The sequence below is a fragment of the Zalophus californianus genome, chromosome 1 (genome assembly GCF_009762305.2).
Source record: "Zalophus californianus isolate mZalCal1 chromosome 1, mZalCal1.pri.v2, whole genome shotgun sequence".
Classification (NCBI taxonomy): Eukaryota; Metazoa; Chordata; class Mammalia; order Carnivora; family Otariidae; genus Zalophus; species Zalophus californianus.
The window spans coordinates 157,267,659-157,283,589 of record NC_045595.1 but is presented as its reverse complement, the minus strand read 5'-3'; the positions used below and the strand labels follow the sequence as shown (position 1 = coordinate 157,283,589).

Here is a 15,931-nt window from a genome sequence, read left to right as displayed (position 1 = left end):
GCAGTTTTATAAAACTTTCTAGGGCTATGTTATTTTCGTGTAATCATTCATTTCTTTAAAAGTTTATTTATTTATTCTTTTTATAATCTCTATACCTAGTGTGGGGCTTGAATTCATGACCTTGAGATCAGGAGTCACATGCTCTTCCAGCTGATCCGGCCAGGTGCCCCTCATGTAATCTCTCAGATAGATTTTGTTTGAAATAGACTTTAAGAGGAAAAATTTAGCCATTTTCCTTATAAAAGTGCTTCATTTTTGATATAAGCTTAATATAGATTCTTTGTAATCAAAATATAAAACTCAATTTTAATTTTAGTGTATATTTCATTTGAACCATTTATTCATAGAAATTTCTGATTTCTGGTACTGTTGGGCAATATTCAATAAAATGTAACTGAATTTCTGGATAGTTCAGCTCAGTACCAAAATATCATTATAATGAATTAAAACAATTTCTAAGAACATTTGAAAGTAATGCATTCTCATGACAAAATATTCAAACACTGTATAAGGGCATATAATGAGAAATGAGTGGTCCTTCTGACCAAGACCACTGCAATGTTCTTCCTAGGCTATATAACCACTTTTAGTGATTTCTTACATATATTTCCAGAAATTTTCTGTAGGTATTTCAAGAGGCATATATGCATATTCCTAACAGAATTTAAATGGGAACATACTGTGCTTACTCTTTGAATCTTGTTTTGAGCTCTTTTTATTAGCTTTACTTAAGGATCCACTTCATTCTTTTAATGCCTGCCTGGTATTCAATTAAATGAACTTTGTACCATAATTTATTTAACAAATCTTTTATTGATGGACATTTTGATTGCTTCTTGTCTTTTACTATTTCTGCTAATGTTGCACTGAAACTTTTACATTTGTTTTGGCACATTGTGCACACATATTGTAGGATAAAAAATTTTATGAAGTGGAATTGTGGCAAAAAGGTAATGAGCATTTAAAAAGTTTACTATTGCCAAGTTACCCTTCAAAAAGGCTGTACCAATTTGCATTTTCATTAACAGTGTAAGTACCTGTTTTGCCACACCTTAGGACCTTTGCTTTAGTAAAATTTGGTAGGTAGAAATGGTACTTAATCATTGTTTAAATATGCATTTCTTTAATTAAAAGGAGATTGAACATCTATTCATATGTCTATAAACCATTTGTATTTCTTTTCCTGTGAACATTTCTCTTCAAAAACTTTGCCCATTTTTCTGGTGGTTGTTTGTCTTTTTCTTAATTTGTAGTAGCTTGTTAGATGTTTAAAAAATTAGATCTTTTTCATGTGTGTTGCAAATGTTTCTTGCCAGTTTGTCACTTGAAATTAAATACTTTCATGGAAACCTTTACAAAATTTATCATACTTGTCATTGCCATCTTGAAAGAATCTGATGATACAGTGACATATACTCTTTATAAAACATTAAAGCTATACAGAAAAATATAAAGAAAAAAATTGAAAATTATCAGTAATCCTAACACCTACATATAATTTTGGTTAAAATTGTTTGGATAACTTTCTAGGTATTTTTCAGTGTGTAAATTCGCTTTCAAAAATTTACATTTTATAGTTTTCTCTCACTGATATAATAAACCTATTCATTGTATAAAATTTGGAAGATGCAGACTTTTACAAAGTAGAAAACTAAAACCACGTATAATTCTACCAATCTACAGACTGAGAGAAAATAGTTGATAATCCCATATCTGATTTTAAAAAAACCCTTGTCTTTAGAATAAAACTATTCTTAAAAGTCAATAATAAGAACACAACTCACTTTAAAAACAGGTAAATAGGCACTTTACCAAAGATATATATGGATGACAAATAAGCATATAAAAAATGCTCAACATCAATTATTATAGGGAAATGCACCTTAAAGTACAAGTAAATTACTTGTACTGCTAATGAGAATTGCTAAAATTAAAAACAACAACAAAACAACTGACAACACCAAATGATGATGAGGATACAAAGCTATAGGTCTCTCATCCATTAGTGGTGGGAATGCAAACTGGTGCAGCTGCTTTGGGTGGCAAGTTGGCAGTTTCTTGTAAAGTTAAACATACACTTAATCATATGACCTACTAATCCTAGTTATTTTCTCAAGTGAACTGTAAACTTATGTTCACAAAAGTCCTGTACATGATTGTTTGTAGCATCTTTATTAACAATTGGGAATAACCAAGATGTCATTCAACTGGTGAATGAATAAACAAACTATGGTACATCTATACAATGGTATACTATTTAGCGGTAAGAAGGAACAAGCTATTAATATGCACAGCAACATGGATGAAACTTCAATACATTTTTCTTTTTTTTGTTGTTCATATTATTCCTTTATTATCCTTTTACTTTTTATTGGATCTGTAATTATGGCCCCTTTCATTTATTTTTTTTCATTTTTTAAAATTTAAATCCAATTAACATATATTATTGGTTTCTGAGGTAGAGGTCAGTGATTGAAAAAAGCAAAACTCCAAAGGTTACATATTTTATGATTCCATTTATATGACAATCTAAAAATGCAAATATATAAGGATGGAAGACAGATCTGTGGGCACTGGGAGGGGAGAGTGGTTTCACAAGGGAATTTTTACAGTGATTCTATATAGTACTGTGGTGGTGGTTACATAATTGCATGTTAAACCTTTACAGAGGTAACTTTATTGTATACAAATTAAATCAACCAGGTATCAGGAGATCCCAGGTTGCAGTGCCACTGGTAAAAAAAGAATCTAACTGTATTACAAATGAGTGACATAATTGGACTCAAGGGTGGATTAGCATATATACATCTATTCCCTACCTGTGTCTGTTGCTAGGGCCTAGAAACAGTGATATCCCAGTATCAGTGAGCATGTCCGGGACCCAGATATTGGTCTCTAAATACCATTCCCCAATGAAAGGAATGAGAGCTCCTTGAAAAGGTCCATTCTGGGGCTGGGACAGTGAAAATACAAGATGAATGACTGTGGAGTATCATACAGTCTTACAGTGCCAGAAAGTAATGAAGTGCTAAAAAAAAAAAAAAAAAAGGAAAGAAAGAAAAAAAAGGAGCTAACTTGAAAGAACTCCCAGTGATCAAAGACAGAATAATTTGAGCAATAAAATAATGACAATATCGGATTATAACCTGAAGAATAAAATAAATATCCATGAGTCTATATTGATATAAATGCTTGAATAATTAAATGCATGGGAGAGAAGACACAAATCGTCCTCCAGTAGTATTCCCAGGTAATTTATATGCACATTAAAGTTTGAGAAGCTCTGATGTAGGATAACACTTAAGTGCCATACCTAAGGGTGAAGGCTTAATCGGTTCTTATTCTCTGTGCATATAATAATAATGATGCAGAGGATCTCTAAAAGATTTTAACCAATCCATGTATATTTATACAACTGATTTCACCCATGTGTAGCATCCAATATACTGATAAACAAGCCACTAATTTCACTAATGAAAACCCTTTTCTAATGTGTCTATGCTAATTAGCCAAACATTTGTTGTTAAACAGTAATAAAGGTAACAGAAGGGCTTATAGTAGCCCCGGAAGGAGTGTAGTCCTAATTAAATTGTTAGCTGACCTATCCCAAGTGTGAATTCCTGATTAGGACAACTAACTATCCCTAGAATATTTCTAAACATCTGCTTTAGCTGGAGTCCGCCTTTTCACTTCTAATATTCATTTGTGCCTTCTTTTTTTCTTGCTTAATCTTGGCCAAAGAAAATGTTATGTTGGGGAAATATAATTAAAAAGAAAATATCCTACCCATCCTGAAAACTCCACAAAAGTAGAAAAGAAAGAAAACAGTTTTTATTATTGAATAAGCATTCAACTGGAATGGGATGTGCATCACAGGTAATCTGTAAAAGAGATTGTTAAGAAAGACAGAAAGAAATCTCACCCTTTTAAATAACCAAACAGATACAACCCTTTACACATGTTCTAAAGATAAATGATAACTAGTCCTCAAGTAAGAGGACTTGATAGTACTATTTATCACACACATTTCATCATAAATTCACCTGATAATTGGGGCTACTCTGTGTTAGCTAACTGACTTTATGCAAAGGAAAAATAAACTCATATCTTTATGACAGGAGTTAGTTTTGCAACTTGTAGCAAGATGCCCACCGACCTTAAGCTCCTACCCTATCACAGAAACTGGGAGATAAGGGTACTATCTCTCTTGATGATTACATTTCAAAGAGATGGCTACTAGGTCCTTGAGAAAACATTCCTGGGTTCTAAAACTGGCAAGGGTTTTATTTTGCTTTTAAAAAGATTCTCGTAGGGGCACCTGGGTGGCTCAGTCATTAAGCGTCTGCCTTCGGCTCAGGTCACGATCCCAGGGTCCTGGGATCGAGTCCCGCATCAGGCTCCCTGCTCTGCAGGAAGCCTGCTTCTCCCTCTCCCACTCCCCCTGCTTGTGTTCCCTCTCTTGCTGTGTCTCTCTCTGTCAAATAAATAAAACAAAATCTTTAAAAAATAAATAAAAATAAAAAAATAAAAAGATTCACATATATCTCAAAGGAGCAAGAAAAAAGAATTTACAAATTTTCTTTTTTTTAATTTTTTAATTGTTATGTTAATTACCATACATTACATCATTAGTTTTTGATGTAGTGTTCCATGATTCATTGTTTGTGCATAACACCCAGTGCTCCACGCAGAACGTGCCCTCTTTAATACCCATCACCAGGCTAACCCATCCCCCCACCCCCCTCCCCTCTAGAACCCTCAGTTTGTTTTTCAGAGTCCATTGTCTCTCATGGTTCGTCTCCGCCTCCGACTTACTCCCCTTCATTCTTCCCCTCCTGCTATCTTCTTCTTTTTTTTTTTCTTAACATATATTGCATTATTTGTTTCAGAAGTACAGATCTGTGATTCAACAGTCTTGCACAATTCACAGCGCTCACCATAGCACATACCCTCCCCAATGTCTATCACCCAGCCACCCCATCCCTCCCACCCCCCACCACTCCAGCAACCCTCAGTTTGTTTCCTGAGGTTAAAAATTCCTCATATCAGCGAGGTCATATGATACATGTCTTTCTCTGATTGACTTATTTCACTCAGCATAACACCCTCCAGTTCCCTCCACGTCATTGCAAATGGCAAGATCTCATTCCTTTTGATGGCTGCATAATATTCCATTGTGTATATATACCACATCTTCTTTATCCATTCATCTGTCAATGGACATCTTGGCTCTTTCCACAGTTTGGCTATTGTGGACATTGCTGCTATAAACATTGGGGTGCACGTACCCCTTCGGATCCCTACATTTGTATCTTTGTGGTAAATACCCAGTAGTGCAATTGCTGGATCGTATGGTAGAATTTACAAATTTTCTACAGAAAATAATAAAAGAGAAGTGAAGAGGGAGTCTTTTTTTCCCATTTTGCACCAGGGAAAATTAATTTTTTTCTTTTTCAATTTGTATTTACCTTTACAGTTGTCTCAAGTAAAAAGCAAACAACACAAAAAATGTAAAGTATAAAAAAGGAGAATGGTTGGGGCACCTGGGTGGCTCAGTCGGTTGGGTGTCCAACTCTTGATTTCGGCTCAGGTCATGGTCTCGGGGTTGTGGGATCAAGCCCCACCTCAGTCTCCACACCCAATGTGGAGATTCCCTTTCTTCTCCCTCTGCCTCTCCCTGCTTGCTCTCTCTCCAAAAAATAAATAAATAAATAAATAAGGAAAATGGTTTCTTTTATAATTTAAATATTAAATCTGAAAGCAATCCTAAAAATGTTGTTCTGGGGAGTCTTTTTTAAAGCAATGTTAGCATTATTGGACTCCCAAAGATGATTGCTGCTAGAAAAGAATACTTTGGGATGTGTGTTTCCTGACATGATTGTTTAAAAACACATTCTTTTAATTCACTGTTATCTCCTTTATGGATAGATGATGTCTAAATTCTTTGATAAAACTATAAATAGGACATCTTGTTTATTTATTGTGTAATCTTACTCTAGAAGTATATGGTGCTGATTCATTCCATCTGTATTTCCATAACATAATTCCACTGTAACCTTTGTTATGTTATAGTTAAAAAAGTAAATCTGTAAGAATTAGAGCCATTCAATCGTTTCAAAATTGATTATGTAATAGCTAGTTAGTTGATGTTAACACACACATCAAAGTGATCTATGTTGCTTGGTTAATTTACTTAATTTTATTCTAACTTTCTAGTCACTAATTATAAAGTTATAAAATCCATAAAACAATTTTTGATAAACATTTTCTTATTCCATTCTAGATGAATCAGATTGTTATTTGACTCAAATTAGGTAGAATATTGCCTTCTGAAATGATAATTACATGTTTGCTTAACAGTAGAGAAATTGGGAGTAAAAAAAAAAAGGAAAATCTGGCTTAAAATTTTTTTTCCATTTCCTGCGTGGACCATATTGCTAGAAAGCCATTTTATACAAATTTTTATTGAGGTATAAGTTTATTCCAATAAAATATATATGTTTTGGGACTCCAACCCCCCCCTTTAAAAAAAAAGATTTATTTATCCATCCTAGAGGTGGGGGCGAGGAGCAGAGGAAGAGGGAGAGAGAGAATCTTCTTGCTGAGCATGGAGCAGGACATGGAGCTCCATCCCACCACCCTGAGACTATGACCTGAGGCGAAATGAAGAGTCAGATGCTTAACTGACTGAGCCAGCCAGGTGCCCCAGGGAAACCCTTTTTTAAACCACTGAAAAAAGTCTGTCAATCTATATCAAATAGTCTTCAGTTAAAATAATCCGGTTGGTTGCTATGGCTTTGAACATAGTTTAATGTAAAATAGTGCCCTGGTTCTCATGGTGCGGTCCACAGGCTAGTGATGTTGGTGTTACCTGGGATCATGTTAGACTTGAAACTCTCTACCCTGCTCCAGACATGTTTAATCAGAAACTCTGGGAGGGTCCTGGAAATCTGTGTTTTAAAATAAGTCTGCCAAGTATTTCTGATCTGAAATGCGAGAAGCACTAAATTAATAAAATGTTTCAGTGGCTTAGATAAACATTTCAGGACACCCCAAGGTGACCTTGAGCCCAATCCCTGTTTTAGAGATGCATACTAGTAATGAGTAACTTAATCTACTTAATTATTTACTAGGATTTTTGTTTGGGGGCATCTCAGTTTTGTTTTGCTGAAGGAAACATTTTGAAAAACTGAATTACTTTGCTCAATTTTTACTTTGCTTACAAATTTAACATGATTAAATTTAAATATTTTTAGGTTTATACCTCAACGATGTTTTCCTAAATTGCTAATCACTTTATATAGTTTTTAAATTTATCAGTTAAACTAAATCTCCTCACAGTGATGAGTGAGCATAAGGCAAGCTAAAGACAAAGCATAAGCTGACACCCTGCAACCTCCCCCCTCCCCCCACTCCTGGGTGGAACATGTGTGACATTTTTCCAGGATTCTCCCAGCTGTCTTTTTTTTTTTTTTTTAAGATTTTATTATTTATTTATTTGACAGATAGAGATAGAGAGAGAGAGAGAAAGCACAAGCAGGGGGAGCAGCAGAGGGAGAAGCATACTCCCTGCTGTCCCAACGGTCTTAATGTTACTATCTTGTTAGAAGGGAAAACAACCTTAACTTGATAATGTGATGGCCTCCGGTGTCTTGTAGGTACCTTGTAGGTTGGTCCTCTTTAGCATATGAAAGTTCTTTTGAAACCTCCCTTTTCCTTACTTCCCCCAACTCCTGAGTATAAAATCCCCCACCCCTGACAGCCCCAGTACCGCAGCTCTTTCTGCCCACCGGGTCCTGTTCCTGTGCTTTAATAAACCACCATTTTGTACCAAAGATGTCTCAAGAATCCTTTCTTGGTTGTGGGCTCTAGAACTCACCCACACCTCACCTATATTCCCAAACCCCATCAACAGTAGCCCTTTATATCTTGAGTTATTGATAATTTAGCCATATTCTTTACATTAGCCAAAGAGCCAAATCTAAATCATGGTATTAACTTACTGGTGGATAGTGGCATTTACCAGAACTGGATTTTAGTGCTGAGGCAGAGAGGATCAACTTTGAAACTAACTTAAAATTAAGTATAAAATTTTTGGAGTAATTATTGTTCCTTTCCTCACCCTTTTCCAGTGTCTAACTAATCACCAATCTCCCATCAGTGCTACCTCTTAAATATCTCCGAATCTAACTACTTCTTTCCCTTAATACTGTCATTTCTTGGTCTGAGCCACCATCAGTTTTCCCCTGGACTTCCAATTCACTTATATGAATCCATTCTCACAGTGTGAAAAAAGTAGTCTTTAATAATCTACATCTGGGGGCACCTGGGTGGCTCAGTTGTTAAGTGTCTGCCTTCGGCTCAGGTCATGGTCCCAGGGTCCTGGGATCGAGCACCACATCCGGCTCCCTGCTTGGTGGGAAGCCTGCTTCTCCCTCTCCCACTCCCCCTGCTTGTGTTCCCTCTCTGGCTGTGTCTCTCTGTCAAATAAATAAATAAAATCTTTAAAAAAAAATAATATACATCTGATCATGCCCCTTCCACTTAAAACTCATCAATGGCAAAACAAAACAAAACAACTCATCAATGGCTTCTTGTAAAGTTCACAGTCTACCATAGCCCGTGAACCTTACATGATCTAGTTTCTCCAGCTTCTCTATCCCAGAGTTCTTTGTATAGTTGCTTAAATGTGCTTTTTCTTTCTACCACGGGGCTTTGCACATGCTCTTTCCTCATGGTCCAGCTGACCATTTATTGACCTTTAGTTCTCAGTTTAAAGACTACTTTTTCTGGAGAACTTTTTCTGATATACTCTCTCCCTGCTCAGTCCCCTCATACCTGTGCCCTCTTTGTTATAGTCTCTCAGACTTTCTCTACACTTTGATCATTATACTTACTTTTGTATTTGTTTATTGTATTCCTTCACTTCTAGAATGTTCTACGAGGGCAAGGTCCATGTTTGGTAACGTTAGTTTCCAGCAAAATATCTGGTGTATGGTGCCCAAAGTATCTGAATGAGTGATTGAATGAACAAACTAATGAACAAAGAGTGATGACTTTTCATGTGTTAAAGTAGGATAAGATTATAAAGTTGCCAGATTTTTGTGAATAAGTTGTTCCTTATTCTTGTGTATCTAGATTATGCTTGTGCTCTTCAGAGGGACATTTTGCTTCAGGGACGTCTATATCTTTCAGAAAACTGGCTGTGTTTCTATAGCAACATCTTCAGATGGGAAACTACAGTAAGACGTATTTGGATTTGATTTGTTGATACAAATAATTGCGTAGATAGAAATATATACAGTCCTCCTAAAAACAATATACTTTAGATTCCAAAGTAAATTTATGTATATTTGTATATAATACTTGTATATACATGTAATCGATATGTATACAATGTGTATATTGTAGAAGTGTGTGATCTATTTTCTTAATACATCGAGCTCCATTTGTACATATTTAATACAGTTGGAGAAAGAGATTTCAGGTTGAAAAAAGCTTGAACATACATCCATTTGACTGCCAAAATCATGTCTTACGTGACAGACTGTCTGAATTTTGTTTGTGTGTGTATGTGTTAATATGGAACACGAACACCCACATGTCTTTTCACACTCTATCCTAAACTTAGAGATAAGAGCTGTGGAGGAAATTATTGACGGGGGAGAATGTCTGGCTGCTTACTCTGTTTTTCTCAGAGAATGCAAGCATGTGCTTATTATTATTAATTCCTTACGGTTTTTCAACGGAATATTCTGGATTAGATTGATGTAATACTTGGTATTTTGTGCTTTACATGTTTCTGAAAAATCCATTTAATAATTTTTCATTCTTTTGTGTGCTTAGATTTGTATTGCTTTAAAGAATATAACCTTCATGACTAAGGAGAAAACTGCTCGACTCATCCCAAATGCTATCCAGATTGTTACAGAGGGTGAAAAGGTGAAAAACTTTTCTACCTTTGCTTTGTTATATAATGTGGAGAAAATCTGCATCATACTGATCCGTCAGTGTTGGTAATTCTTCTTGGAGTTAGGAATTTGTAATAGAGATATATTGTATTTAATACTAGATTTCTGTATAAATACTTACTTCTAATTAAATGACTGCTAACATTTTTTTAAACATGTAATCAGTGGTTTTTTTTATTAAATCTGCTAACATTTTTTGTGCTTTATAGTTCACAGAGAACTTTCTCCCATATTTTTCACTGCTGTAAGAGGTAGGTAGGGTAAGCTTTGGCAAAACATCATTATTTCTGAATACCCTAATAATCCCATGATATTGTTTAATCAATAATACCTGCACAGTGGCAACTAATAAAAACAAATGGTTCTGGTGAACAGAGATTTGGGCAGCATATAAGTAAACACATTATCACTATAATACTTTTTTTTAGGATGGCAGTTACCTACAATATCTGCCATTTTTTAGTGGGGATATATGAAGAATCTTTCTGAACCCACCTGGAAGATTGATTAGGGCTCTGTGTGTGACATTAGAAGCATAATGCTGAGAAAGAAAAGGAAAGAAGGAAGGAAAAGAAGGCAAGTATGGAAGGGAATGAGAGGGAAGAAGGAAGGAAGGAAGGAAGCCCAGAAGGAATGAAGGTAAGCAGTGAAAGAAAAAGAGAAAGGAAAGAGAAGCAGGGGAGAGAAACATTATAACATTGAATCATTGTAATGATACTTTTAAATCTTGTAGTTTCTTTCAAATGTACTTTACATTTTATTTTTATTTTTAAATAATCTTATCCTTACAGAATGCTTCCCAGTACAGTATAAAAAACTTTCTCCTCTGAACTATTTGAGAGTAAGTTGTCACTCTGAAGCCTCATCACTCCAGATATCGCTCCAGATATTCTAGTGTGGATTTCCAACAAAGACATTCTCCTGCATAAACACATCCTAACCATCAAAATCAAGAAGTTAACATTGATCATTACCACAGTTCAGTCCTCAGACCTTCCTCAATTCCCCCAATTATTCCAATAATATCCTTTATAGCAAATAGACATAGTTTAGAAATACATAATTACATTTAGTTGTCATGGTCTTTAATTTCCTTATTCTGGGATAGTCCCTTAGTCTTTTTTGACTTTTCTGCCCTTGACTTTTTTAAAGATTACACGTAAGTTATTTTGTAAGATATCCCTCAGTTGTGTTTGTCTGATATTTCCTTGTAATTAAACTTGGGTTATGTAATTTTGGCAGAAATGTCATGAAAGTGATGCTCTGTTCTTTCCATTGCATCCCATCAGATGACCCATGATTTCAATTTCTACCATTACTGGTGATATGCACTTGGATCACCTGATTAAGATGGTGTCTGCAAGACTTTACTGTAAAGTTAGTTCATTTTCCTTTGTAATAATACTTTGTGGCAAGCTACTTTGAAACTATGTGAATATATGATTCCTTATCAGACTTTAAATTTATGCATTCACTTACTTAAATCAGTATGCCCTCATGGTTTCTTGTTTTATTCAATGAGTTCTAATCCATTTCTATCATTATTTATTTATATATTTATTTATTTATTTTAAAGATTTTATTTATTTATTTGTCAGGAGAGAGAGAGAGAACACATGTGTGCACAAGCAGGCTCCTTGTAAGGAGCCCGATGTGGGACTTGATGCGGGGCTTGATCTTAGGACCCCAGGATCATGACCTGAGCTGAAGGCAGACGCTTAACTGACTGAGTCACCCAGGCGTCCCAATCATTATTTATTTTGATGCTCAAATTGTCCCAAATTTGGCCAATGTGAGGCCGTCAGTGTCCTTCTGACTATTCTCAGCATTATTTGAGCATTTCCTTGATTTTTGGCATATTACAGGCTTTCCCTGCCTCAGCCCTGGAATCAGTCATTTCTCCAAAGAGTTCTGATTTCTTTTAAGGGGAGACTGATATTAGAAGCCAGTGTGTTCCTTGCTATTGGGGTGTCACTATTTCCAAGCCCTCTAAATGGTCAGAATAAGGGTATATGTAATATATATATATAATTATATAATATATACACGTATATATCCACTTGTACATCAATGTCTGTCTACTTATCTGTCATAAACCATGAATTTACCCTAATATCTCTAATACCTATCAAAGACCACAGAGTTCATTTTTGTTTTCTCCCTTTCCTGTTTGTAACTCCCTTCCCTGACTGTGAGAAACCAGGCTCCCATTATCCTCAGTATATTTACCTACTTGATCAGTTGGCCTCTATGTAACCAATCTTCCTCTCCTTTGCCACTCCTTCCCCACATGGATGCCCCTCTTTCCTTAAAAAAAAAAAAGATTTATTTATTTATTTGAGAAAGAGAGAGAGTCTTAAGTAGCCTCTGTGCTGAGCACAGAGCCTGACACGGGACTTGATCTCATGACCTTGACATCATGACCTGAGCTGAAACCAAGAGTCAGATGCTCAGTCACCTGTGCCCTCCAGGCGCCCCCCCCTCCATATGGATGCCCTTTTACCTGACTTGGTTTCTGACACTTCATGTCAGGCTGCTGCCCATCCCATCATGACACAGATGCTCTCACCATGTGAAAGCTTTCCTCACTCTGCTTAAGCTGATATCCCATACTAAGCACCTTTCCTGCATTTACTTTACCCTGTGCCAGGTCACTCATCTAAGAGGATGCCCTCCATTCCCTGCTTGTGCTTAATATTCTATGACAGTTTGTCACTGTGTGTGGTTGCCCCCCTCGCCCTTTCAGGCTTTGACTCCCCAGCACAAAATCACCCTCATGGACTCCATCACACTATGTCACCCTCACCTGCTCCAGCTCTGACATGCTTTTGTAGGCTGCCACCATTTGTGGTCACATTCTTCACCATGCTTGGGTTCTGATGCCAGGCTACCACCCCTTTACACTGTCACCCTCTGTAGGCTCTGACTCATGCCTCTCACCCTGTTCTTGTTCTAACACCGTGCTCCATGGAGGCCCTTCTTACCTACTTGGGATCTGACACTCCACATAGGTCAATCCTACGTGACAACCTCCTCGACTTTTCTGGTTTTGACATTGTTTTGGGCTACTGCAGCTCCTTCTCCCTACCCTCACCTCTAGTGTGGATGCCTACTTTCTCTGTTCCACCAACATCTTTATGGCTCAACTGTTCAGGAAGGGAAGAAGAGTTAAAAATCATATTCTTAATTTTACAATTAATACATGAATATATTGCATTCCCTAACAAAATCATCAAACAATTCTTAAACTAACATCTTCCTTCCATGCCTATAATCCCTAATCCCATTGCTTTTCTAGATGCAAACACTATTACCAGTTGGGTATATATCTTTTCAGACTTTTCCTTTGTGTGTTTATATATATAGATACATATATAGGCACATACACACACATATATATCTTTGTGTGTCTATATATATATAGACATATAGTTTTCATTTGTTTTTGAAGTAAATGCTATTTTATACATGTTGTTTTTCAGTTCTTTCTTAAGAAGAACTTAATAGGGGTGCCTGGGTGGCTCAATCGTTAAGCATCTGCCTTCGGCTCAGGTCATGATCCCAGGGTCCTGGGATGGAGCCCTGCATCAGGCTCCCTGCTCCGCAGGGAACCTGCTTCTCCCTTTCCCACACTGCTTGTGTTCCCTCTCTCATTGTCTTTTTCTTTGTCAAAAAATAAATAAAAATCTTTAATAAAAAAAAAGAATATCTCGGGCGCCTGGGTGGCTCAGATGGTTAAGCATCTGCCTTCGGCTCAGGTCGTGATCCCAGGGTCCTGGGATCGAGTCCTGCGTCGGGCTCCCTGCTCCTTGGGGGCCTGCTTCTCCCTCTGCCTCTCTCTCTCCTGTCTTTCATGAATGGATGAATAAAATCTTTAAAAAAAAAAAAAAAAAAAGAATATCTCTTGGAGTCACAGCTTAGCACATCTAGATGGAGCTATTTCTGTTTATTCATATGCTGTATAATATTTCATCAAATGAATTTACCATGGTTCATTTCCAATATTTTGTTATTATTAACACTGCTGCAGTGAACAGCCTGACCATGCCTTCGTAAGCCCAATGTGTGACTGTTTCTCACATATATAGTGACATTTCAGGGTCAAGCATTTTAATTTTAATAATGATAACAACAACTTAACATTTGCTGAACATACTTGTTCTAACACTGTTTTAAGTTCTTTATAGATATTTTCTCTTTTTTTTTTTTAAAGATTTTATTTATTTATTCATGAGAGACAGAGGGAGAGGGAGAGAGAGAAGCAGAGGGAGAAGCAGGCTCCCGCTAAGCAGGGAGCCTGATGCGGGACTCGATCCCAGGACCCTGGGATCATGACCTGAGCCGAAGGCAGATGCTTAACCATCTGAGCCACCCAGGCGCCCAGATATTTTCTCTTTTAATTCTCACAAAAATTTGTTACTATAATTATTCCCGTTTTTCTCAGATGAGGAAACTAAGGAAAAGAAAAGTGACCCAAAGTTGTAGAACTAAGTGGTAGATTGTATACAAGAGTGGATAGAATTGATAAGTGATTTAGTTTAAGAAGTGTGGACTAGATAGACTAGGAGATTTTACTTATCTATATATCTGAACAAAAGGTTGTAAGATTATTATAATACAAGAAAGCAAAACAGTTTGGTCTAAGAAAAGGAAATGGAGGATAGTAATTAGTCATCATTAGGTCACATGTTATATATATAATTCCATTTGGAAAATCTCTTCGATATATCCTTGTTATGAAAATTTTTTGCTTTAAAAAAAGAAGATAGCAGGAGGGGAAGAATGAAGGGGAGTAAATCAGAGGGGGAGATGAACCATGAGAGACGATGGACTCTGAGAAACAAACTGAGGGTTCTAGAGGGGAGGGGGGTGGGGGAAGGGTTAGCCTGGTGATGGGTATTAAAGAGGGCACGTATTGAATGGAGCACTGGGTGTTATGCACAAACAATGAATCATGGAACACTACATCAAAAACTAATGATGTAATGTATGGTGATTAACATAACAATAAAAAATTTTTAAAAAGTTTTGCTTTATGGAGAGTATTACATAGCAACATTTCAATTTATTAATTGGAAAATAGCACTTTAAAATCTTTCTGTGAAAAGCGTAAACACCCAAAATATTATTTGTTTGACATTTTATTTAGCAAATCAAACATATAACTGAGCTTTCTCATCCCTAAAAATAACTACTCAATCATGAAAAGTCACTAACTATGGGGTCGGAAGAGATGATACACTGAGAGACTGTATTTAGTGCTGTCACTTGTCAGATTTTCTCATAAAGGCCTATTTTAAAACGTGACTTTGCAAAATCAGTTAAATGCAGAGGAAGAGATAGGGCTAAAAGCAAACATAGAATTATAGATTGAAACATGCTATTTTTTTTCTATAGCATTCAAAGCAAAGTTAAATTTTAACATGGGTGTTTTATATCTATAATTAGTAGAAATTAAGCATTTCTGGATTTTTTTAGACGACTATGAAAGATGATATGATTTGAAATTAAGATCCTTAAAATAAATTGATCTCTGAAATCCACTTGAATTTTTTAAAGATTTATTCATTTATTTATTTTTAGAGAGAGAGTGCGTGCACGAGTAGGGGGAGGGTCAGAAAGAATCTTCAAGCAGACTCCCTGCTGAGCACGGAGCCCCAAGCGGGCTCCATCTCATGACCCATGAGATCATGACCTGAGCCCAAACCAAGAGTCAGTCATTTAACTGACTGAGCCACTTGGGTGCCCCCACTTATAATTTTTTTATTCTTTATGTATACTTGGCTCAAATGGTCACCAAATCAAGTCTCTTTGGAAAGTTCAGAATAAATAAAATTTTAATTTTTTTTCGTACATTTTTAAGATTATTGTAATAAATTATATGCACATAAATATTTACCTATTCAAGCTTCTTTTCTGAATAAATATTGATAAAATTGTATTTGCTGTAAGATAAAGTT

General features: G+C 36.1%; 1 protein-coding gene across 1 annotated transcript in view; it reads left to right on the top strand.

The window, feature by feature from the left end:
- GRAMD1C (GRAM domain containing 1C) overlaps window positions 1-15,931 on the top strand; it is an 85,002-nt gene that overhangs the window by 15,699 nt on the left and 53,372 nt on the right. Inside the window, exons 4-5 of the mRNA XM_035728963.1 lie at window positions 9,139-9,242; window positions 9,847-9,942. Of these exons, the coding sequence (XP_035584856.1) occupies window positions 9,139-9,242; window positions 9,847-9,942 (200 nt within the window). The remainder of the gene's footprint in view (window positions 1-9,138; window positions 9,243-9,846; window positions 9,943-15,931) is intronic.